The 25,554-nt window shown below is 36.1% G+C and overlaps 1 protein-coding gene across 6 annotated transcripts in view; it reads right to left on the minus strand.

The window, feature by feature from the left end:
* Positions 1–25,554, minus strand: part of LOC136034982 (uncharacterized) — a 132,036-nt gene that overhangs the window by 31,922 nt on the left and 74,560 nt on the right. For all 6 annotated transcript variants that reach the window (XM_065716548.1, XM_065716547.1, XM_065716545.1 and 3 more), the window contains exons 10-13: positions 17,634–17,740; positions 12,408–12,590; positions 4,700–4,907; positions 452–571 (exon numbers count right to left, since the gene is read on the minus strand). In XM_065716548.1, coding sequence (XP_065572620.1) covers positions 452–571; positions 4,700–4,907; positions 12,408–12,590; positions 17,634–17,740 — 618 coding nt within the window. The remainder of the gene's footprint in view (positions 1–451; positions 572–4,699; positions 4,908–12,407; positions 12,591–17,633; positions 17,741–25,554) is intronic.

The raw sequence follows: 25,554 nt of genomic DNA on the forward strand, positions 1-25,554 counted from the left end.
CAGCGAATTAACAAAACATAAAAATGGTGAAAACATAAACACCATAAAAAAAGAAGAACAAAAAAAGAAGGGAAGCAAAAAGAACAAAAAAGTGCTCATTGGATTGGCATAGGTGGTACATAAATACAGTAGTTAGTTTCTGAAAGTAAAGATGTGAGTGCCACTGAGAGGAGAGGACTTTTATAGGTATTCCGCTTTCAAGCGGAAGTCTTAACCGAAATATTTGAATTGTATTCCGAGTTTTTTTCACCGGCTGTTTTTATTTTCGTTTCTCTTTTCTTTACGATTTTTTATCGTCTTGTAACTTCCTATTGCTCATAGATTTTGCATATTTACACTGTTTAGACAAAGCTACCCTCCCCCCAGAAGGTAATTGCCTGTGCAACAGCAAGGACAGGAATTCAAAAAATTCAATATTTCAACAACTATCGAGGCAGTGTAGAAGGCTTACGTCTAAGTTCCTTTTGAAATTTACGAACACGTCCAGATGAGACTTTCTTCCAAGCATATTCTGTGTTAATACGATTGGTGTATTCCTCTTCTGTATTCCCTTCAATGTAAGTTTTGTGTCCTGTAAAAAAAAAGGAAAAAAAAAGTAAAACAGTGTTAAGGATTAAAAGTTGGGAAAAGAAGAGAAAGAGAAAGATATAAAGAGATAGAGAGAAAACGAGAGAGAGAGAGGGGGGAAGGGAGGAGAGCCTGAATAGCATGATTCTGTATTCCCTTCAATATAAGTTTTGTGTCTTGTAAAAAAAAAGAAAAAAAAAGTTGGCAAGTGAAACAGATTTCTCCATGCATTGAGGGTTAAAGGTTGGGAGAAAAAGAGGAAGAGAGAGAGAAAAAAAAGAGATAGAGAGAGAGGGAAGGGGGGGGGGGGATTTAGCACAAAATAGTACACTGAGAAAGCTTGGCGAACCAGCCTTCTGCAAGAGTCGGGCTTGTAACAAGGATAAATAAAGATGGCGTATATTATCATTTTACGAACACCACCAATGCATAAAACCAGATTCATAACTATCAAATAATACTTGCAACACATAACTATTTTTCTAAGAGAATGTTTTTGATTGTGGACAGTCAAGCTTTCATAAGCATCTAAAACATTATTTTAAGAAAATTCAAACATCAATGTCCGTGGGGGAGCTACAAAATAATTAAAAATTGTTAAATTTAGTGAGAAATGTTCAAACATAAAATATTCAATTTTGTTAGAATGGAGGCAGGGCTGTTCGAGAGGTTAGTGGCCTGAGGCGGATCTAGAGAAATTTTTAGGGGGGTAATAACTGAACAGATTGACAATTTTATAAAAAAAAAGGTAAACAAGAGAAAAGAAAAACGAATGAGCGTGACAGATAAATCTTGAAGAGGAGAGTTGCCTGAGGTCCACCCACCCCCCCTGGATCCACCCCTGTGAGTTGCCTCCGTGTAAAAATTACCATTTCCCCTCCATTCTACATGATAAATATTATATGAACTAGCAAATGACTAAAGCAATCACCTTTAGAAAAATGCTTGCTGTTACACCTCTCAGGCAGGGCCACAAGGGTAGCTTACTAAAGTCCCCTCATATAAGGCCCTGGGCATAAGCATGCCAAAAACAAGTTGTTACAAAAATCGAAATTATTTGCAAGGAATTCAAAGCATCAATTTCAATAAACTACCATGAACCACTGAAGTAAAAAAAAAAGAGCAAAAATCTAATGGGCTACTATAATTTTTCCTATAGTTGAACTTAGAACCTTTTAGGTCCTTTAATTTGTTCATAATAATGATCGACATAAGTAGAATGAAAATTCAAAAAACATGACTAATAAAGAAGACAGATGTTAACTACGTGATAATCACAGTATAAGGATGTACATTTAGCGACTTCTTTTTCCAAACATGACACACATTTCATACTGCACGTAAAAACTCTGAGTCTTTACGTCACAACCTTAGTTCAGTTGCTACTTGGCATTCAATCAGATCACAGGATAGTGACATTTGGAAGATGCTTTGTTGATGCCCAAAAAGCGGTGAAAAAAAAACAGAGAGCTGACCACGCGAGGTTTTCAGTTTTTCTGCACTCGGGGGTTGATTCAGGACAGCCTAGAACAATTTTTTGCACTGATCAGGCGTTCTGTTGGATTGTGCAATAAACCGACAACCAGGCACTTTACGATTCTATATAAACTTGCCCTTCGTAAAACTTTCTCTATTTCCATGTAAAACAGGAGTAATTGTGGGAGGGTGGGCCTTCATTCACCTTTATTTAAAGATTTGTTTGAAAAAACTAAGGAAAAGGTGGAGTTTATCATTCCAAATGAAGTCAACGACGGGCCTTTTTTTATTGACGGAGAGGAGGGAAGTATGGACGCTGTCGGAGAGGAAAAATTCGCTTGCGTTGTCGGATTTGTGTTAAAAAAATTGCTTCTCTGGCACCACTTTGCAAAGAGAAGTTGAGCGTATCTGATGATTCTGTCTTTGATCCTATGAACAGCTTTTGTCGGATGAAGGCTCACGAAAATTCTTCCCGAGAGTTTTCTAGGAAAACCATTCCTTCTCCAGAAATGATTCAGTTTTTCAAAGAACTAGAAAAACTGCAGTCGAGCAATTTCAAAAGAGCTGTTGGGAGCCGATCGAGTAGCCGAACATTGATTAGCCGAACATTGATTGATTAGCTTGATTAGCCGAACATGGTTGCTTTCAGCCAAACATAATTTCACTTCTCAATGCATAGATTTCCCAAAAGAAAGAGTCATACGCCTACTTTTTTTTTCAGAATGCGTTTCTATTATATGGTTAAATTCTGTAACCAGCAGCTTTCAAGAAACCAAATAGCGAAATTTGTATGTATTCATTTCCAAAATATTTATGACTTTCGACATAAGGAAATGAGTCTAGTCATTCTTCCTAAATAAAACATTAAGATTAAGCCATCAAGTAATGATTGTAACTTGAAATGGTGTTTTCGTTTTGTGTTCCTGTGTCTTCTGTCTTAAAACACTTTTTAAGTCAAATAAAAATTGTACGATGCATTTTTGTTTGCGTTTTTTAGTTGTTCATCCTCTCAGGAACTATCTGTCTTAAATGGTATCAAATTTTTATCCAACAACCCATTTTCATCAAATTAAAAAAACTGTCCGGCTCTGGAGAAGTGTTGCAAACCTAGGTATAAGTACTATGAATTAAAATTTTTTTTTTGTCTTTAATGTGGAAATTTCCAAAATATCTATCTTGCAATAAATATAAAATCATCTAACTTACCTATTTATTGTTTAGAGACATATTTGTCATTCGTCATGAAGAAATCATTTATTTTTTTTGGAAAGAAGGACTTGTAGAGTTTTCTCTCTACTAATTTTTATTCTTATAAAGAGAAAAGTTATCCTTTTTATTTTTCTTGATTATAGTTTAATTGTAAGTCTGCTAATTGAGTCGTGATTAGAAGACACCGAAAAACAGGCTTCCAATAAGCTCATCCTGATAAGTCCGTCGGGAACATTTGTCATTACACGGGCGCGAAGGCGGAGTATATATCTCCGTCATAATATCATAATCTTGTGCGGTTTAGATCTGTGTTATATATTTTTAATGGAGAGTATAGCCTTTGTCGCAACTATATATTCTATTTACTGTGGTAATAATGTTGAGGATCCAGGCCTTTCACATAGCGTTAGTTTGTGCAAGGCCTTTTTGAACTACTCCTAGTTTCCCTGAGGTTTTGGTGGGTTTGTATAGCAAACTACATCTACTCATGAGCAAAAATAAAGTCATTTAACGGCATGTTTATCACCTCCCTTCCCTTGCTTGGGCCTTTGGGTGTAGAGAATGATCTCGGACCTTTGTTCATCACAGATATAGCCTAACATTCCCTCCCTTAGCTCGCTAAGGTCGATGGCCTAGGTCTTCGGCACAATTCCGTTTCTTTGTAGTGTATATTGTCAAATTTTAGTCTCTTCCCCGCAATCTTGATTTGATCTTTTTTTTTTACCGTACTGTTATCTTCGAGGTAGGGACTAGCTTCCATATAAATTTCAACTTAATCCCAGACAAGAAAAAAAGTCAAATCTCAGGTACCTCCAAATTATGCAGTCCCCATGACACATGATACAAATTTCTGAAAGATTCAAATCAATCTGTCCAGCAGTTGTGGAGGTAAAACGTATTTGCACGTAAGTTGTTTACATCGTGAATGATCAAATTAACCAATGCACTCTTCCATACATACATATTTCATGATAGTTACCCATTCCAATAATCACTTTATCATTTTCAGGTAAATTCACGAAAAATGATTTTCTTTATTATTTTTTTTTAATAGGGCTAATATAGCTCAATTCCAAATCAAATTCCTAGATTAGGTCCTGAAAGATGCAAATTCATGAAGTTTCAGCAAAACAAAAATCTCAGATGAACAAAACCAATACATACCAGCGAAACAACACCCAAACTGGTTTACAGAGAAATAGGACTTTAACTCCTTTTATTTTTGGATTTAAAATATCGAAATTTGATAAGAGTTGCAGCTTTTTATAGGTATTTTTGGCCTAGAGGTACCTAATCAGTCACAAGATTTACGTTGATTTTACCTCAGAGAAATCATGAAATATATATCCTTGAATTTGATTTCAGGAACTGATTTTCTAGAAATAAATCTAAAAAAAACACTGGCCCCTTTAAATGAAAAAAGAAAAAGGAGAAAAATCATGCTGACCTAGTAGTTCTGCCTTCTCTGTAATATTTGTAGCAACTGAAAATGTCACTGGGCTTGTTTCTGAATGTGGCTCCGAATCTGGCTGTGGTAGGTCTACACCTGACTCTGAAGTCACATGTATCTCTGGTGAGGTAACTTTATCCCAATCTTGATTAGAAGCCTTTTCATTTTGATCACTTATTTTTTCTTCCATTACTTCTTGGCTTTGCTGAAAGAGAGGAGTCATATACTTTATTCTCTTTGAAAGAGAAATATCTAATATAACAGCTTACAAACATATTTATCTCCAAAAGCCCTAAAGTCGGAAATAAGTTTTTTTTTTCTACTACCCAGAAAAAACTGAGATTTTAAAGACGAATGCTTTGTCCACACCATAGTAACATCTTAAAAAAAAAAGAATGACAAGAAATTAGTTTGACAAACTTGTATCGACGCTATTTTGTTCCCAGCTATTCTCTACTAATAGTATTACTCTCCGCTTACTACTTAATTACTATTAATCTACTATATAATTAATTAATTAACCTATAACTACTATATGATTACTCTCTACTGAAAGTATTTTTTTGCCAGATTCCTGTTACACATATAAAAACAGCTATAGCAAGCTCCCACCTTTTTATTTTATTTAAAATAAAAAATATGGCTTAAATAATAACTATGTTTGGTCAACCTTAAATTTTATGATTGAAAGTTGAACGAAGATCAACTCAAGAAATTCCGAAGACCGTAAAGTTTAGCTTTCCTTTGACTGTGCAGCTGTCTGTGCAAATTATCAGATAATTAATGTTTGACTTAATAAGGGCAAACAACGTTGCCAAACGTTTAAAATGTGATATTACCTTAAGAACATTCTAATTTTAGATTAACCAAACGAAAAATGCTAGAAGATTACGGTCTCAAAGTATAAATGAACCTAAGGTAGGTCCAGGAGAAAAAAAGAATGTTTTTTTACGAAAATACCTCCGTATAGAGGTATGTAGTTTTGTAGAAGCCAGTAAAAAAAAATAAAATTATGGGGTGAAAACCAAAGAAAATTTGCTAGAAACCTATGTCGTCACCATATAGTTTGAGAAACTGCAGCTTTCTTTTGAAAGTGTATATATCTTTGGGAATAAACAGAGTGTTGATGTTTGAACTTATAAGGGCGAACTTATACAATTGGCGCATGAACAACAGCCTCCACGTGCCTCTGGATATCTGGCCAGCCACCGGAGAACCAAATGCACTTAGGGATGGTTGGGTTAGCAGCCCTCCTACTGAAACTTGTATTGATACAAATAGAACCAGAAGTTCAGCCTCAGATATATCATCCCGAACCCTCTCTCGACCCCGAACCGCCCAAGGACAATTCCCTCTGAATATCGTTGACCTAGCTGACCAAGATTGACCAGAGACGAAGAGGCGTTGGCCTAGTTCTGAACAGTGCCACAGGCAAGGCTCTCCTGTCATTCGCACCAGTAACACCCAGGCTCCTGAGAGCAAGTCTCGATAGTAAACAAGGAAAAATAACAATTATCATCTGTTACGCCCCCACAAATGAAGCCAAGGAAGAGGACAAGGATGACTTTTATACCCTTTTAAGTTCAAACCTCTCGTCAGTACCTCCCCATACTACCTCGTCCTTCTAGGAAATATGAATACGAGCATTTCAAATGAGTCTGGCCATTTTTCGCTGTTGGAACCGTAACACTAGATAGCCTAAACGACAATGGAGAGAGAATGCTGAACTTCTGTCTCGCCCACAGTCTTACCATTAATAACACATGGTTTCAGAGACCCATCATACACCTGATATAGCAATGATGGATCAAGGAAGAAGATGCACGACTACATCATGATATGCCGGCAATGGCTGTCGTTTGTACAGAATTGCCGCGCCTACCAAGGCGCCGAGCTTGGGAACACCCACCATCGTCTCGTTGAAGCCAAAATCAGGCTTCACCTAAAAGCTACAAAAACCAGCCACACACCTCAGGAAATTGATACCTACCGTCTGCTTTGGCTAAGCAAAATCAGGCCGAAATATCCAACAGATTTGAGGTCCTTACGCAGTGCGATGATAGTGAAGGTGCATGGAAGGTCTTCAAAGAGAATGCTCTTGCAGCTGTAATTATCGTTGCTGGAATATAGCAGCGTAAGAAAAAAGAATAGATCGGAAATGAGTCCTCCGCCATTATTGATCATAAAGGAAGCCCACCTTCACGGGGAACATGACTTATACACACCTGTCGCCGATGGCACTGAATTTACAGAAGAACAAATTAAAGCTACAGTACAAATGCTGAAGAACAACAAAGCACCAGGAATATGTGGCCTGACCACTTAAAAATGACGATCCATATATGAGTCTCTGGCTACAAGTGCTGTTTAATACTGTGTGGTGCTCTTAAATGATACCTTCAGACTGGAGGACAGGCTTACCTGTGCCAGTCTACAAGAGGAAAAGAAGTAAAGCAGAATTTTTTAACTATCATGGAATAGCTTTGCTCTCGGTACCGGGCAGATTCTTCGCGATGCTGCTCCTCAAGCGGGCAACAAACTACCTCCATCCCCTTCGTCGCCACCAGCTAGCTGGGTTCATGCCGGGTAGGTCCAATACTGAACAAAAACAAGGAATTAGACAGTTGAAATAGAAAATTCTAGAACATAAAGGATTAGCATACATTGCCTTCGTCAATTTTCAATCTGCTTTCAACACTGCCGAACAGACATTCACATTGGCTAATCCTTCAATCTGCTGTTGCACCTAAGAAAATTGTCAATCTGTTCGAAGAACCATACAACAACACCGAAAGTGCTGTCTTTGTAAATGGCCAGCTCTCATCACGTTTTCAAATTAGAAACGCTGCTGCTCCCGAACTCTTCAACTATGTCATGGACCATGTTCACAACAGAACACTGCTGGCACATCCGTTTGGCATCGATTTTGCCGGAAGAGTTCAGTCAGATGTTGACTTTACTCACGATGTTGCATTGGTATGCGAATATCTCACTGACATCAAAACTGCCCTGGAGACGCTAGCATCTGCTGCAGAAAAACTTGGTTTAAATGTAAACTGGAACAAGGCTAAAATATTGCCTGTGGACAAAATACCATGCAGCCTCCTGATTGTTATAGAAGTGTGTGGCCAACATTTTGAGAAAGTCAAGCAGTTCACATACCTCGGTTCAATTGTCTGCTCACACGGAAATCTAGACGCAGAGATATTAGCAAGAGTGGCAAAGACAAAAGCCGTTTTTGTTGGACTGCTGAGACCAATAATCCACAAACCCCAGATCAGCCGTCTTACGAAAGCTCGTATCTGCTCTGCCTAAGTAGTAAGTGTTGTGTTGCATTCGTAAGAGACTAAATCTTTGACTCAATCACAGATGATGAAGATAGTTGCTGTACACACAAGTTATTTACTTCGATAACCTACTGAAACCCCTGCCCGACTTATATTTGACTTCGATCCAACCGCAAACGGCTGGAAACGCCAAAGAGGTAGACCCTGTACAAGATGGGCAGATATCATCCACGATCGACTCACAGCGTGGGGCATTGACCCTAGCGAAGCTCTTACCCTCGCTCAAAACAGGTCACTCTGGAGACGACTAACAGCAATAACGTCTCGTTCCCTCTACGCTGGCGTCAGTGCCGAGCGAGAGCATTAAGCTAAGTTAAGCTAACATTGCCACAAATTACTGAATAAGTTTTGATTATTCATTTTTACAGTAAAACGTGGCAACACTGACAAAAATCTGATACTGGCTTAATTTAATCCATAATTTTGAAACAACCAAAAGAAAAATGTTAGAAAATCGTAGTTTCAAAAGCATGAATGGAACTAAGGTAGGTCCAGGGGGAAAAACAGCTTTTATTTTTATGTTTTTGGTACTTTAAAAAACAGGAGGTTTTCAGGAGAGCAGAAAAATCTGCTCTTTTTATATGAAAGAATTTTTTAAGTTTTTAAACAATATTTGCACTCTTTAATATTTTGTAAATAATCTAGGACAAAACAATTTTTGCAGTGAATGGAGACTCAGACGATCGTAAGTCAAGAAGGCTGTTAATAGGAGAAGTGCTGGTCAGTTGGTCCTAAAAAACCAATTCACGTTTGATACTATAGTCTTAAAATAATTATTATACTGATTATATTTACACTTTTTCATTCATTGTTATTGTATGAACGAAAGTCACAGATTTTGTATCTTTAAACTTGGAATATTCACTCTTTGTCATAAAACCTCAATTTTATTAACAATTTTATCAAATTTTATCAACAATTTTATCAATTTTATTAACAACAATAGAATGTATCCATAATGATTATTCGCAGTATTTTGTTTTTTAAAACATCAGATTGAAACAAATATTGCAATATATATTGTAATATATGTAATATATAATAGATATTAAATATTAAATAATTAAATATTAATAATTAAATATTAAATATAAAAATTACATATATGTAAGAAATCTATATATATATATATATAAAAATAAGTTGTTTGTTTGTGTGTCTGTCTGTCTGTCCGCATATGATGTCTGAATTATTTCATCATATACCAAGTCAAAAACGAATGTATTCAAGCCGAAGTAGCTGAGTTGGTAAAGCGTTATGTTCCAGGTTCTAGGTCCGAGAGGTTCCAGGTTCGAACCTTGGCTTTAGCATTAATACAAAAGAAGAAAAAAAACTAAAAAAGGTAAAAACTATAAAAAAAACTAAAAAGAAAATACTAAAAATACTAAAAAAACTAAAAAAGCTAAAAATCTAAAAAAGGTAAAAAACTAAAAACTAAAAAAGAAAAAAAACTAAAAAAACTAGAAAAAAGGTAAAAACTACAAACAAAACTAAAAAGAAAAAAAACCAAAAACTAATAAAAAAAAACTAAAAAAAAAAAATTAAAACTGAAAAAGAAAAAAAAACGAAAAAAGGAAAAAAACTGAAAAATAAAGGAGAAAAAGAAAACTAAAAACCGGGACACAGGGAGTATAAATGACGACCGGGACACTCAAAGAGAAATTACAGACTGGGACACTGGGACACAAATAACGACCGAGACACCGGGACACAAATGACGACCGGGACACCGGGACACAGGGAATATAAATGACGACCGGGACGCTCAAAGAGAAATTACAGACTGGGACACTGGGACACAAATGACGACCAGGATACTGGGAATATAAATGACGACCGGGACACAGGGACACAACTACAACGGGGACGCCGGGGGCACAGGGGGATATATAAATGACGACGGGGACAAAGGGAATGTTCGATTAGCAATCACCATCAACAAAGCTCAAGGGCAATCATTAGAATAATGAGGTATAGATCTAAATATGGATTGTTTTTCCCATGGACAATTTTATGTTGCATGTTCCAGAGTCGGTAAACCTGACAATCTATTTATATGCACAGACAATGGGACATCGAAGAATGTTGTATATTCGCAAGTTTTACGTAGTTAAAAACATATATACATATATCTATCTATATTCACAGGTGGGACACATGGACACAACTACAATGGCGCGTAACGACTTATGCGCGCAGGGGGGCGCGAAGCGCCACCCCAACAGCTAGTATTGTAATATATGTATGATATGCAAACTACTATTCAAAAGTAATTCTAATTGGACATATTGAAAACACGTGCAAATACTTTCCAGGAGTAACTGTTATTCGAAAGATAATTGAAACAAATTGAAACATAATGAAACGAATACAGAAACTATGGGTAATTATTTTCCAGGGTGGTTCTGATTCGAATAATAATTGAAACACATTAAAAAACATTTAAACGAATATTGAAACAATGTGAAACTACTTTTCAGGAGTAACTCTTCGAATAATAATTGAAAAAAATGAATCTATGTACAAGTATTACTCAGGAGTAAGTATTTTTTCAGCAGTAACTCTGATTCGAATAATAATTGTAACAAATTGAAAGGTATTTAAACTAATATTGAAACTATCTGAAACTTCTTTTCAGGAGCAACAATGACTTGATAGCAGCTGAAACAAATTGAAGCGAATATTGAAACTATGAGCAACTATTTTTCAGGAGTAACTCTGATTCGAATAATAATTGAAACACAATAAAACGAACATTAAAACTACGAAGAACTATTTTCAGAAATAACTCTGATTCGAATAATAATTGAACCAAATTGAAACTTTGTAAAATTAATTAAAATTCTGAAGCTCAAACTTTTTTTTAAACAAAGAAGATAAACCAACTAAAAAAAAATAAAAAAATCCTTAATCCAACCCAGCAAACACTTTAGGTATTCAGTAAATTTTAGTTTATTGGTGAATTGGAATCAAAGGAGGAAAAAGAAAAAAGTTTTCAAATTCATATGCTAAATTCAGGCACAACTAAATTTGATACAAGGCGTAATACGTGATGATATATATTTTTTCACATTACTTACTTCAAAAAAGAAAATTGAATAAGAAAAGATCCCCAAAACCATTCCATTTAACTTTAAAATTTTTACAGATGATAGTAGAAAAATAAATAATCTAACCATATCTATTTCACATCCAGAAAACTTTTTCAAAGAGGAAACAAAACATGAAAAAGATAACTATTAGTTAAGTTGATTAATCGTAAATTAATTAAGTTAGTTAATTTACTTATTGCATTACTTTTTCAAATAGATCCACTCTGATGCTAAAATTTCGGTGATAATATGAATAAATTCCAATTTTATAGTAAATAACCAATTGAAATAGAATGATTCAAAATATACAAAACTAATCAATTTTCAAACTCAAATTCAATATCTCAGAACTACAGATCACAGGTTTCAGACAACTATCAAGAAAAAAAAAAACGAAATTCCGTAATTTTTCCATAAGGTTTGTCACAAATACGTGCTTTTTTCTTCCTTTTTGGTTTTGGTAGAATAAATACTTGGTTAAGAGGTCCTTTTAAACAATAGACAATTAGTCATCTCAATTGAAGTAAGTTTTAACGAAAGCTTAAACACAAGTAAAAGTTTTGTACGCCCCGTAGCCATATTTTGAAATGAATTTAATAAACGAACTTTTGGTGGCTTATGCGTTGGAGGAGCTCCACACTACACTTCATAATTGTCACCTCAGAAATCAAAAGTCAGGATTGCCAAAGCGTAAAAACAAAAAGGAAAGACTTTCTTTATTTGTATTATCAAATCAATAATCAAAATTGCACGATTAAAAATTGTCTTAAGTGGGTAATGTTTATACACAAGTTAAGTCTATTTCACCCCCGCAGTCATATTTTGAAATGAATTTAATAAAAAAACTTTAGATGGCTTCTATGTTGGAGAAGCTCCTCACTACACTTCACAATCGTCACTTCGAAAATCAAAACCCGGGATTGCCAAAGCGTAAAAACAACAAGCAAAGATTTTCTTAATTTTCATTATCAAATAAAAAATCAAAATTACACTATCAAAAGTTGTCGTAAATGGGTAGAAAAATCCCTTAAAAAAAAAGACGAATCGCTCACAGGTTTGATATACATACGACTAGGAGTCAGATCTTCCCTACTGGAGAACAAACGAACGAATGAACTTCTTCAGGATGAAAAAAGACGGAAAAGAAGGAAAAATAATTTTAATGAAAGAAGGAGGGGAAAAGGGAAAGAAGCCACAAAAACCAACAAACAGTTCAAGTAAAAACGATAAGAAAAATTTGAAGTGGCAACCATGGTAAAAGCTCACCAAAGTTGTATCGTTGGTATCCGAAGTTTCATTTACTTCACAGTTGGAATAGAACGCACGTTCTTTTCCTAGATCAAACGTGCCAGTCTCCTCGATATCGCTCCGAATGTCGTTTGAGTTTGAAGCTTCTAGTACTTCCATATCGTCCATTTTCGACTCGGCATTACCCATAGCTAATGTTTCCTGAAAACGAAATAGACCAATTAAGATTATTTTATTTCTGTAAGAGTTATAATTACTGTTATAAATTAAAGTGCCATAATTAAACCCCCCTGACAGCATCTTTAATTTAAAGTAAACAGTAAAATTTAAAGTCAAGCCATCTAAAAAATCGAAAAGACATATCAACATTTTACAAGTATATGTATCCATGCAAATAATGTCAGAGCGGAGGCAACGGGACAAGCCCATTATGGACTACCCCAGAAAGCATGAGAAACTGATAAGAAAAGGATCTTCAGCACTTAAATACGGGATAAAAAAGAAATAAATACTAATAGCACAACTGAAAACAAACATCAAACTAAGAGCCTATATAATAATGATCCGGTAGCGACCCGAAATCTCCGATAAATCCAGAACCGTGCGCAAAAATAACAAATTTCTCACAAAGAAAACTCCACATTGCTTGGTTGAATACCTTGCGATACCACCTCGTTGACCTCAGATCCCCAAAGGCTAAGAATGGCACAGAGGACATCTACAAGGCCTCTCTAGACATTCCTGAACTGGGCTATGGCCATGGCATCCTCCCACAATGGTTCAAGACCCAGCTTCAAACTTCGGATGCCCCGGTCGTACTACAGTCACGTGTTGTGTCTTAGTTGATATCTTTTGCAAATCCCCTCAGAGAACCAATTTTATACTGTGTTCGGGAAACGATCCCCTAACATCCGAAAAACATAATCACATTTCTTAACCTTTTCCCCCTTCAGAAGGTCAGTAACTAATGTCCGAAAATTCAACGAAGAGCTTCTTCGTTGGTGACCTTTACCTGGTATGATATATTCAGAATACTTCCAAGACAGAAGGCTAAAACCTGCTTCTCATCCTAGACATTTGTTTGTCAAATATCCCTTCTTGATGTTATGGGCCGAGTACGAGCACAGCTACATGGCAGGCTTGTATTTATTGAGTCTCATTGTCGCCTACCTTCTAATATCAGAAAATGTGAACCCTTCTTGATGTCATGGCATCAACAGAGGTTCAATACAACCACCCCGGAAAAAATACAAATTTTTCCTTGCAGTTGTGACGATCGTTTTTGTGACCAGGAAAGTCATTATGCCAGTTTTAAGAGAAAAAAACAACAAAAACAATGAAGTCAATTTTGAGCAGATGCTCTTGAGGCCACACATCTACCCAATTTCCTCTTTCATCCCATTTATTCAAAGCCTCTCGCTTTAAACCCTCCCAATAAGTTCTCATGTCCCTTGAATCTTCCCGTACAGTCACCTACGATCCCACTGGGGGATGAACTGCTTTTTGTTTAGCCCTGGATGATTGGCCGACATAGAGGATCTTTGGCAATCTGTCATCCTTAAAAGTGGGCTTCAATCACATTTTTCGTAAAGAGTACTGTTAGAGATACGGTCAGTCAGATGGGTACCCAAAACAGTCGCCAGAGAATTTCTCTGGAAAACATCTAGCAAATATTTCTCCGTCTTTTGGAGCTCGTACCCTTCGGCATCAGACTTACTGTAGCGTCCAACTGTAGAGTTCAATATTCTAATCATAGTTCACAGACTTAATCTCCTATTCTCCCAAACTTTTTTTTAACTGTGAAATAAAACCCTTAACTTTGGCTATTCTACTTTTAATATCTTCACTACCTCGGTAAGTGAAGGTGTCCATTAGACAGACCTTTTCATAACTCAGCATCACTTCTTCACCGGTACTCATTCCTAGTCTATACAGCTTAGTCTTCTTAACATAAATTTTCAAACCTATATATGAGCTCCCAAAACCTTCAAAAATTCATTCATTTTGCAAAAAATTTCATCTAGGATGCACAAATCACCAGTTTGATCTAAATGTACGAGAGTTTTACTTCCTCAGCTGATTCAGTGTTCTCTCATTGGGCTTGCAGCGCTCCATAGGACAAAGCTCAATGCTTAACTCCTGGTTAAATACAAAATTAGCTATTAACCTCATTTCCTCGCTAATCAATTCAATATTTTTTATCTGGTATACGAAGGATAGAAACTTCGCAAAAACTCCTCTATCAGCTGAATCAAAGGCTTGGTCATATTCTGGATAAATGAGGACTAAATGGGTTTATCAATCTAAGAGAGAAAATTTTTAGTGCTAGAAAAAAAAATCTTTCGTTGATACCATAAATGAATGCATTGAATACCCGTCAATGAAAAAACAGATGGGGCACAAAAAAGGAAAAACAAAAGACACTAATTCTTTTCATAGTAACAAAACAAAAACACAACAACCAGCAGTAAATACCCACTATTGCTGTTAAATCTTAACCAACGCGTGGGACTTGACTGATAAGTTAAAACAATCAATTTGTGACAGAACCACTTCTTCAGGGTTGGTAGCACCATACTGACGCGTAACTTACCGATTGCTTGTCCATGATGGTAAACGCAGCAAAAACTTTGCATAGTTGTAGTGCATTGAACGCAATTTCAGTCTATTTGTTGCCGTAAAAATACGCCAAAATGGGCTAAGGTACAATTAGGCAAAACAATAGCACTGTACATCCGGGCCAACAGACGACGGTCAAACTTCCGCTTATTTGCTACTATTCGGCTATACGTAAAAGAAGACCGATTCTGAAAATGAGAAAGCAGTGACCACCACGTCTCTAGTATTGGCCGTCCAATGGGAAGGTCCAGATATACAATGCCATCCGCGAGATTAACAATAGATTCATCAAGTCTGACCAGCCTTGGATTTCAAATTAAACACAGTACTTCAGACTTTTCAGCCGGCTCAGGTTCAGCATTTCATCCGCAAATCCAAATCAGAATATAAGTTATATGTGACTTTGACTGAGGCTTTCCAATGCTACTATTACATGCTGTCAATGATGGAATAGCATCTTGTCTTAGTTCCTTCTTTAGCAAGAGAAGAGGATTCCCACGCGAAGAAACAGCCTAATCATGCAAGAGGCTAGTACACTTATTGGCTAGTAGAGGAAACCTTAGTTCCGCTAGATTTTTCATACATCTTAGCCAGCAGGGCTAGGATGCAAGGGTCAACCCCGGCCAGACCCATATTTAATATAATTAAATAAAAAGAAACAATTTTTTTTTAAATGACAGTAAGGAGCAACATTAAAACTTAAAACGAATAGAAATTACTCCGTATATGAAAGGGGCTTTTCCTCGTCAATACGTCGCTCATTATGCTAAAGTTTGACTCTTTCTCTTAACTCTACTTTTTAAAACAGTAAGATACTCCACGAAGAAAGTAGTATAAGAGAGGGTGCTTGACTTGGCACTTCTTTTACAAGACTAGACCACAACTAAACTAGCGTTTAGTATAACCCCTTGACCAACCGGATTCTTCAGTTCCAATTCTTACTCGCCTAATAGGTAATGTAATAGGTAATAGGTACTACCGATATTTCTGCAAGAGATAGGGGATGAGGAAGTTCACTACAGTAAATGTTCAGCCTAACCGAAGAATCAGCTATAACGGAACAATATATCGAATCAATAAAACAAATGGTATGCAAATTTTCACGAGAACATCATTACACGTATTCTGGAAAAGATCTAGAAAGGCCCTGTCATTTACATAAAATACAGATCTTTTTTAGCGAATAGCTTAGAAGAAGGACCAATCTGATCACCAATCTGAGCACTAAAAAACAAATGAAAAGGATCTGACATAAAACTAGAATCGCTAAAACAACTTCCACAATAGCTATGGATGACATAAGAAAAACAAAGTCTAACTTAGATGCACTATCCGAATTATGGACGCAAGAACAACTACACATCTTCGGCGCAACTCATCGTTTTTAGTTTTACTCACGAGAGTAAAACTCTCATTCTTCGGGGCATGATTATATAACAGACCCAGAATAGTGCTCGGACGGTTAGAATCACCAGAAAAATTAAGCGGACTGTTTAGATCACACTTGAACTCACCAGTCACAATACAACATTAACCGTGCTCTTTTAATTTTAGCAAGAATTTAGATAAACAAAAAACACTAATGGAAAAAGTCTCTCGGAACGGTCATCACGATAGTTCGTGGGCAGACATACATATCTTCAGCTCAACAGCATTCTATATTCTAACTGTTGAAAAGTCATCTGCTGAATCAAAAACAGACGAAGCAAAACATGACTTCACATAGGTCACTAAACGACCACAAGGCCGGCCATAAGACTGAGAGTGACGCGATGCAAACAAGAACACGTTATGATTAGTTGACAGTTACAAAAGGCTCAGGCTCAAAGTAGTCACAAAGTGCTCATGAAAACACAATATGTCAGAATGAGATAAAAAGACCTTCAAAACACAGACCGATAGAGCTAATTTCCATTTAATTCCATGAGACAATTGTACAAAAGATAGAGGATCCTCCGTTCATTTCTTCATGAAACCTTAAATGACGGGTTCTAGATTCATTTCAGCAGAGGTTTTGCACTATTTACCACCATATTAGCCGGATACTTTACACTGTAAGGTGTAAGGCAGGGGGAGGGGGAACAATGTCTGTCAAGATTTTGGTTTTTAATAAACTATCAATAGAAGTAATTCTAATTTTCCTGACTTTTTGCATTTTTTTTTAATGTCTTTTTGCTTCCAGGAGGAGCAGAGGGATTACTATAAATAGTATCAAAAATCTATAATACATTTTCTGTATCCCATTTACTTACCCTGTCACCTATTTGGAATGAATTCACTAGTTCAGTTAAGTTGGCAATCATTGTTTTTTCGGTGTGCAAAGTTTTTGCTTCGGATGCCTATTGACTTCCAGGACCTATTTTCTTTGTCTTTGGTCATAGATCCGATGATAACGCTCACGGAACAGAAACTGCAGTATGAGAAGTCACTGAATTTCAGGACTAGCTTGTTTAATGCCTTCTGTAATTTGTTATCCGGAGACCTTCTTTTTTCGTAGGTGGGTGATTGCAACGTGTCGTGTTTATGCTTTTGTCTGTTTTTTGTTTTGTTTCTTTGTGATAGAAAATAAAAACATTATTAAATTTGGTTAAACGAACTAATTAAGACTAAAAAGTAAATTCTTACCTCTCCTTTCTTTTTCAACTGTTCAATATGTTCCTGTTGCTTTTTTGACAGGAGATTCCAAACATTCGGCTGACTGGCAGATTTTACAATTTTCTCAATCATGTTAACTGAAATAAAACAAATTGGCAGCACAGTAAGAAAATAAAAGAAAAATTCATACAATCTAGAAGCGCCGAAGGAGCTTTTATTCGCCCAACCTAAATTAAAATAAGAAAGTATATCAAGTTCAAACAATTATAGTAATGGAATAATAATGATAGTACGCGTAGTTTCACAGAGCCACAATATGTTTATGAGTGAGGAGGGAAGGGAGACCAATCGACAATGCGATTCAGAAGCAGAATAAGGCTCATCTAAACAAACAGCACAAAATTAGAGTACCTGTGCAGTCCATTTATAGACAAAGTCAAAAAGACTTCATTTAAAGTAGCGTCATGCAAACAAGTAGTATCCCATTAATAGTTCTAAAATCATCCCTATCCCTGTTTTTAAAGTCATACCTATCCCTGCTTTTAAAATCACCCCTGCCCTGATGTCAAAGACACCCATATCTCGGCATTCCATGACAGCTAGCAGGTGCATATTAGATCATAGGGAATGTTTTCTAAGAAATGCAGGTGTTAATTTTTTCAAGAACTTTCAGGGATACCGCCAAATCAGGATTTCTTTGGACCTTGGGTCATAAAATTTGCTTGTAAAGGCAGCCGTAGGAAGTTTTTAAAGACAACCATAGGAATGCTTTTAAAGACACAAATAGGAAGTTTTTTAAACCAGTCCATAAGAAGTTTTTAAAGGCAGCCATTCGAAGGTCTTTAGGACATGCATAGGAAGGCTTTAAAAGTCATCCCTATTCCATCATTCCCATGGCAGACAGCTGGCGCATGTTACGTCATAGGGTTTGTTTAATTATGCTTGTTACATAATCTCTAGTTCATACATATCAACATATCAATGATACATATTTTTTACCAGCATATTTGTAGTTGATAAATTCCCACTTGTATTCCCTCTCGCCTTTATTTCACCCCTGATAACACATTCAACTGTCAATAGTGTAATAGATTCTATTTCTAAAAAAATATCTTACGAACAAGTTCCAATATTATCTGACAACACTCTTTAAAAGCATTGCTAAATATGCAGGTGCATACCAAGCGTAACCAAATTCTAGTAATCGATTTTCCTTCCTCTGCATGTCAATTATTGCAGGTGTATGGGAAACTGTAATTCATTTAATCATTCTAGTATGCGCAAAAAGGGTTCTCCTTCCGTGAAATAGGTTACCACGTACACTGTATTAGCCAAATCATGTCTTTAAAAAGATCATGAAGACAAATGTCTTCATAACCTCCCCCCCCCTCTTGACTAGTAGACTCTAGCACGTCCTAATACGCAACAGCCAAAGCCCTATCACGTAACAAGCATAAGTGAACAAACCATATGACGAAACATATTCCTGCTATATGTCGTGGGAACGATGGAATAGGGATGTCATTAAAAGCCTTCCTGTTCATGTCCTTAAAAACCTTCCTATGGCTGCCTTAAAAATTTCCTATGGGCCGGTTTAAAAACATTCCTATGTGTATCTTTAAAAGCCTTCCTATGACTTCCTTTAAAAACTTCCTACGGCTGCCTTTACAAGCAAACACTATGACCTAACATCCAAAGAAATCCTGATTGGGCGGGACGGCTGAAGGTTCTTGAAAGAATTAACACCTGCATCTCTTAGAAAACATTTACTAGGAAGTAACATTCACCTGCTGGCTGTCGTGGAATGACTTTAAAAGCCTTTGGGAATGTATTAAAAGGACTAAAAAGGAAATGACTGAAAAGGAAAGATAGGAAGTCTTTAAAAACCTTCCTATAGCTGCCTTTAAAAACTTCCTATGAGCCAGTTTTAAAACCTTCCTATGTGTGTCTTTAAAATCCTTCCTATGACTGCCTTTAAAGATATAGATATTACGCGAAAAACAAAAACAAACATAAAAAAGGAAAGAAATTAAAAGAAATCGATCCATTCTTTAAAAATCCAGTAAAAACACCCGCTTAACAGATCACACACTTAACTGGTGGTTTCCTTCATTGGAATTTTGACAAAGCTCTATTTTTAATTTTACAATAACTCAAATTTTATTAATTTGAGAAATCAAAATGATAGAGAAAACTTACTGTTAATTCACAGTTGCTTTTATTTCGAGACAAACATAATCTATTAACATAAATAAGGGGTCTAAACTGCTACGTTATATTATAATTAAACCTGCAGGTGTTGAGAAACAATTGAAAACAGCGAAATTCCATCATTATCAGGAGCGTCAGTTTGGGGCAGAGAAGGGGTTTTAAGGTCAATTGCCGCCCTTCCTAGATTTTAATAATGACGTTTTTTTGCATTCTCACTGAAACACTGTTTTTTGTATTTTTATTGCAAAAAAACAGAAAAATAGTAGAATTACCTAAGCCCCCAAACAAAATAGACTTTCAAACATATACCTTTTTCCTGTCTGTAATATTTTCGTGAATTAAGACAACTGGATTGCAGTATCGAGTCAGTGGGTCCCGTTATAGCCCACCCCTTTCAATTCCCGGTACCGGCTCTTTTTTAAAGACCAAACAGAAAGGAGATTCCCCCCAATGATGCCATCTAAATAACGTAAGTCAGATATGGCGTTATTGTTAACTATAGTTAAGGATAGTAACATATTTTCTTTTCTAACGACACATTTTTTAGTTTTTGATCAGTTTTTTCCATTGATTGGTAAGAGAACGACATGTAACTGACTCATGTTAAGCGACACTTTATCGTAACAAGGTAATTGCAAAATCAATTTCTCAATTGGGGTTGGATACATGGTAAATACTATCAGTGATTTGTCTGGGCGTCTTTTTGGCACCATTCCAAAAATCTGTATACAACAGTGATTTGAAATGCTTGCTAGACAGAAACATTCTTTGCAAAAATTGCAATGACTGCAACAAGCCAGGTATCCTTTTTGTAAATTAATGGTCCTGAGCATAGTGATTTTCCCTTACCAGACTTGCACGTGAGTTCGGGTCCCCGAGTTCCCCCCAGGCCCCAAGTCTCCCTCCAGGGTCCTAATAAACACACCCTTCCAAAAACAATTTTTGTTTGTGACTTACATTTTTTTGAGAGCCAGAATTTGTTTGGACTTTTTTGGGACATGGAATTATTCGTGAATTGAATATTTATAACAAAAGAAATTCACTTGCGATATTTTCGGGATACAAAATGAAGATGATATAGATATGTTAGTGGTTATTTTTACTGTTAGAACAATAATGTTAACTGTGACACTTTTTTTTAACTTGGAACTTTTTCCAGCTTTTTCATGCATTAAAATGAGATTGTAACATGTTCATATTAGAAACGGACATGGCAAGGCGGTAATGAGGTTGACATAGACAATTTGGAATGATTTCTCGGTAAATTTGAGAGGTTATTAGCTAGTAATTCTGTCAAGTGAATATTTCTAGAGGGAAATATATCAAGGATTTGTCTTGCAACTGGCCTGTTTTAAAGAAATGTATGATGTCACAAACTAGGAGCTGGAATCCAGAAATTTACCCTGAGAAGTCATTAGATAAAAGCATTTTTGCGTATAACATACTCGGCTAGTAGGGAAGTCCCGAGTGTCTTAGTTTCTGACTGAGTATCAAAAATTAAACAGAAGCCCTTTGGCATACAACAAACTCAACTAGTAGGTAAATTCAGAAATTCTTAGTTGGTGACTGACTACAAAATACTTAATGAAAGCATTTTCAAGTAAATCAAATTCAGCCATTTGGTCGATTCGGAGTCTTTTGATTGGTGACTGAGCATTTCAAAATTAAAAACACTTTTACATACAACAAACTCAGCTAGTAAGTAAAATCCAAGCGTCTTAGTTGCTGAATGAGCATCAAAAATTTAATAAAAGCACTTTTGAACTTTGAGTACGACAAAAGCATCAAAGGAACTTTTGAGTACGACAAACTCAGCTACCTGGTATATTCCGAGTATTTTAATTTGTGACTGAGTATCAAACAACTAAATGAAGACACTTTTGCATAAATCAAGCTCAGCTAGTAGGTAAATTCCGAATGTCTTAGTTACTGACTGAGTACAACAAACCCAGCTAGCTGGTAGATTCCCAGTGTTTTAGTTACTAACTGCGCATTAAAAAAAAACTTAATAAAAAGACTTTTTCGTAGAACGAAATCAGCTACCTGATAAATTCCGAGTCTTTCAATAGGTGACTGAGCATCAAAAATTAAATAAAAGCACTTTTGTATACAACAAACTCAGCTAGTACATAAATTCTGAAGGAAATTTAATAAAAACACTTTTGAGTACAACATATTCAACTACTTGGTAAATTCCGAATCTTTTAATTGATGACTTTCAAAAACTTAAATAAAGGCACTTTTGCATACATCAAACTCAGCCAGTATGTAAATTCCGAATGTCTGGTAAATTCCGAATCTTTTAATAGGTACTTATCAAAAAATTAAGTAAAAGCGATTTCGCATACAACATACTCAGCTAGTGGGTATCTTCCGAGTGTCTTGGTTGACTGAGCATCAAAAATTTAATAAAAGCACTTTTGACCACAATAAATTCAGGTAGTTGATAAAATCCAGGTGTTTTAGTTGCCGGCTGAGTACTAAAATTTAATATAAGCACTATTGACTACAACAAATTCAGCTACTTGGTAGATTCCTTTTAATTGGTGACTGAGTATCAAAAAATTTAATAAAAGCACTTTTGCGTACAAAAATCTCAGCTATTAGGTAAATTCAACGCTTCTTAGCTGCTGACTGAGAACCAAAAATTTAATAAAAACACTTTTGACTACAATAAACTCGGGTAGTTGATAACTTCCGAGTGTTTTAGTTGCCCGTTGAGTACCAAAAATTAATAAAAGCACTTTTGACTACAATAAATTAAGTTACTTTGTAAATTCTAAGTCTTTGAATTATTGAATGTGTCCCAAAAATTAAACAAATATATTATTGAAAACAACAATTCAGCTACTTGGTAAATTCCGAGGCTACTAATTAACTATAAAAAACTTGGTACAAACACTTGCATATAAGCATTTTCGAGTACAACAAACTAAGCTATTTGGTCGATTCTGAGTCTTTGAATTGATGAGTGAGCATCAACAAATTAACTAAATTTACTTTTACATACACCAAACTCAGCTATTAGGTAAAGTCCAAGTGTCTTAATTGCTGACTGAACATCAAAAGCTTAATAAAAGTGCTTTTGACTACAGTAAACTCATGTAGTTCATACATTTGGAGTATATTACTTACTGGCTGAGTACCGAAAAATTTGACAAAAGTACTTTTGACTGCAACAGACTCAGTTACTTTGTAAATTCTAAGTCTATTAATTGGTGAAAGAGTAAAAAAAAGTTAATGCACTTTAGCATACAACAAACTCAGCTACTTGGTAAATTCCAAGTATTTTAATAATTGACTATTAAAAAATTAAATAAAGGCACTTTTGCTTACAACAAACTCAGCTAGTAGGTAAATTCAAGTGTCTTAATTGGTGACAGAGCATCGAAAATTTAATGAAAGCACTTTTGACTAAGATAAACTCAAGTAGTTGATAAATTCCATGTGTTTTAGTTTCTGGCTGAGAACTCAAAAATTAACAAAAGTGCTTTTGACTACAACAAACTCCGCTACCTGGTAAATCCCGAGTGTTTTAGTTACCGACAGCTAGGTTAGAATAATTTAACTGTTTTCAAGTTAGGTTATCTTAGGTTCAAATAGCATGACCCTCCAAGCTATGTGAACTTAAACGAGTAGTTACCGACTAATAATAATAATTTATTTATAACCCACAAAGTACATTAAACTGTGGAGTAAACACACAAAAAAAGAAAAAACAAGACAAAAAACATAACAACATAAATAACATAGCAGCATAACGACATGCAACATAAATAAATTACCTCCAATCAAAAAATGGCCAAAGAGGGTCAAAAACACCGACCATTTGCCGAGTTTTAAAACATATATCTTTAGATAAATGTTTCAGTCGCGAGGGCGCATCAACGATGTCAAATTTAGAGACGACTGTATGATTCCGATACCACCGAGGCAGACGCAGCAAATACTTGCAATACTTAAAATATCCTGAGCGTATTTTCTTTGTATCCTTCTTGCGAAGGAGGAAAGCAAAACCAGAAAGATAAAAAACAGCAGGGGCACAAAAACTAGAATAAAGACGACATAGTCCTTTTCGGTTATACCGACCACGATTTGGTGAAATTTTCGCGTATCCAACCCGCATACTTTTCAGCACGCTGGACGTAATAGCGGAGCAAGTAGACGAAAGTGACGTGGAAAAAGAGAGACCCAACCATTTAATACTTGCTGAACATGGTATAGTTAAAGAACCCAAGCAAAGAGGTGATGCTGGTGGAGGACTCCCAAAACACAAAAACTCACATTTGGAGGCATTAACTGAAAGGCCTACTGTGGATAGTGCGGCTGAAAGCCGGTAGAAGTTGGTAATTAGACTATTTTTTGTCCGGCTAAGAAGCAGAACATCATCAGCATATGCAACGTGACTAATGCCTAAATTATCATTGTAAAAAATTGACGGTTGAAGACGTTGGAGACACGAAGCTAAAACACATTTAAAAATGCTCGGGGATAACACGGCACCTTGCCTAACGCCTTTTTTAACAGGAATATACTCCCCTACAGTACCATTCCACTTCACCCTAACTGAAGAATTAGCATACCAATACTTAAGCACGGAAACAATAGAAAGGTTAACACCCGAGGCTGCTAGAGAAAACAAAGCATTTGAATGAATTACATTATCAAAAGCAGTAGATATGTCAACAGTCAAACAATACAGGGGACTTTTTTGAGCAACAGCTTGTTTCATTAGCCTACCCACAATATGGTGAGCTTGAAAACAGCCCATACCTTTTCTAAAACCAAGCTGGAAGGGTGTAAAATTGTACTTGGAGTTAATGGCCGGTAGCAGTACATATTCAAATAGCTTACTAACAAAACAAGACACAGTGATAGGACGATAATTAGAGCAAGCACTGGGGTCCTTACCCCTCTTGACTATGGGAGATATACAACCGGACAAAAAACTATCTGGCACAACGGACTGTGCCAAACACATCTGAAACAATAATTGCAAATGCTTCAGCAGTTCAGGACAATCATAAGCAAAAAACTTGAAGCAAAGACCATCACTATCGAGAGACTCAGACTTATTCACTTGCATAAGAGCTCGGAGTATAACACCAGATTCCACCGACAACACTTGAGATTGGTTGATACGAATTGGGAGGATTGAGTTTACAAGCTTTGTAAAATGATTTTGGAGATTAATATTAAACGAAAGCAAAATATTTTTATAATGAGAAACGAAGTCACATAGCCGAAGAGACGAATTAATTGGAGGTGAACACTTAACACTGTTTATAACACGATCCCAGGATTTCTTGTCGCAAGGACCATCCCGGGCATTCAGTCTCGCTCTACGCAGGGAATATTTGTTCTCTCGTTTGGTTTTCTGTTTTATTTGATGTACTGAACCAGAAGAAGGACGATTACAGGCTATCCACATACGGAGCCAGAACTTAGCTTTTTGTTTAGCTATCTTCACTTTAGGATCAACTTTCCAAAAGGGATTGCGAGTACCCGTTCGCACGCACTCGGAGGGTACAGCTGTTTTAGCGGCAGACTTTAGACAGAACACTATTTGCTGATAATACGAGTTGATATCTATCCGCGTTGAAGTTGTAGATACAGATGTTTGCAATAAGTGGAAAGGCACTTTAATAGATGATAATAACTGGGACAATGTCAATACATAAAGTGGAACATTGGTATTTTCCCAATTTAACTTTGAGAACCACTTGGGAGAGTTACGTTG

Source organism: Artemia franciscana, chromosome 13 (assembly GCF_032884065.1).
Source record: "Artemia franciscana chromosome 13, ASM3288406v1, whole genome shotgun sequence".
Lineage (NCBI taxonomy): Eukaryota > Metazoa > Arthropoda > Branchiopoda > Anostraca > Artemiidae > Artemia > Artemia franciscana.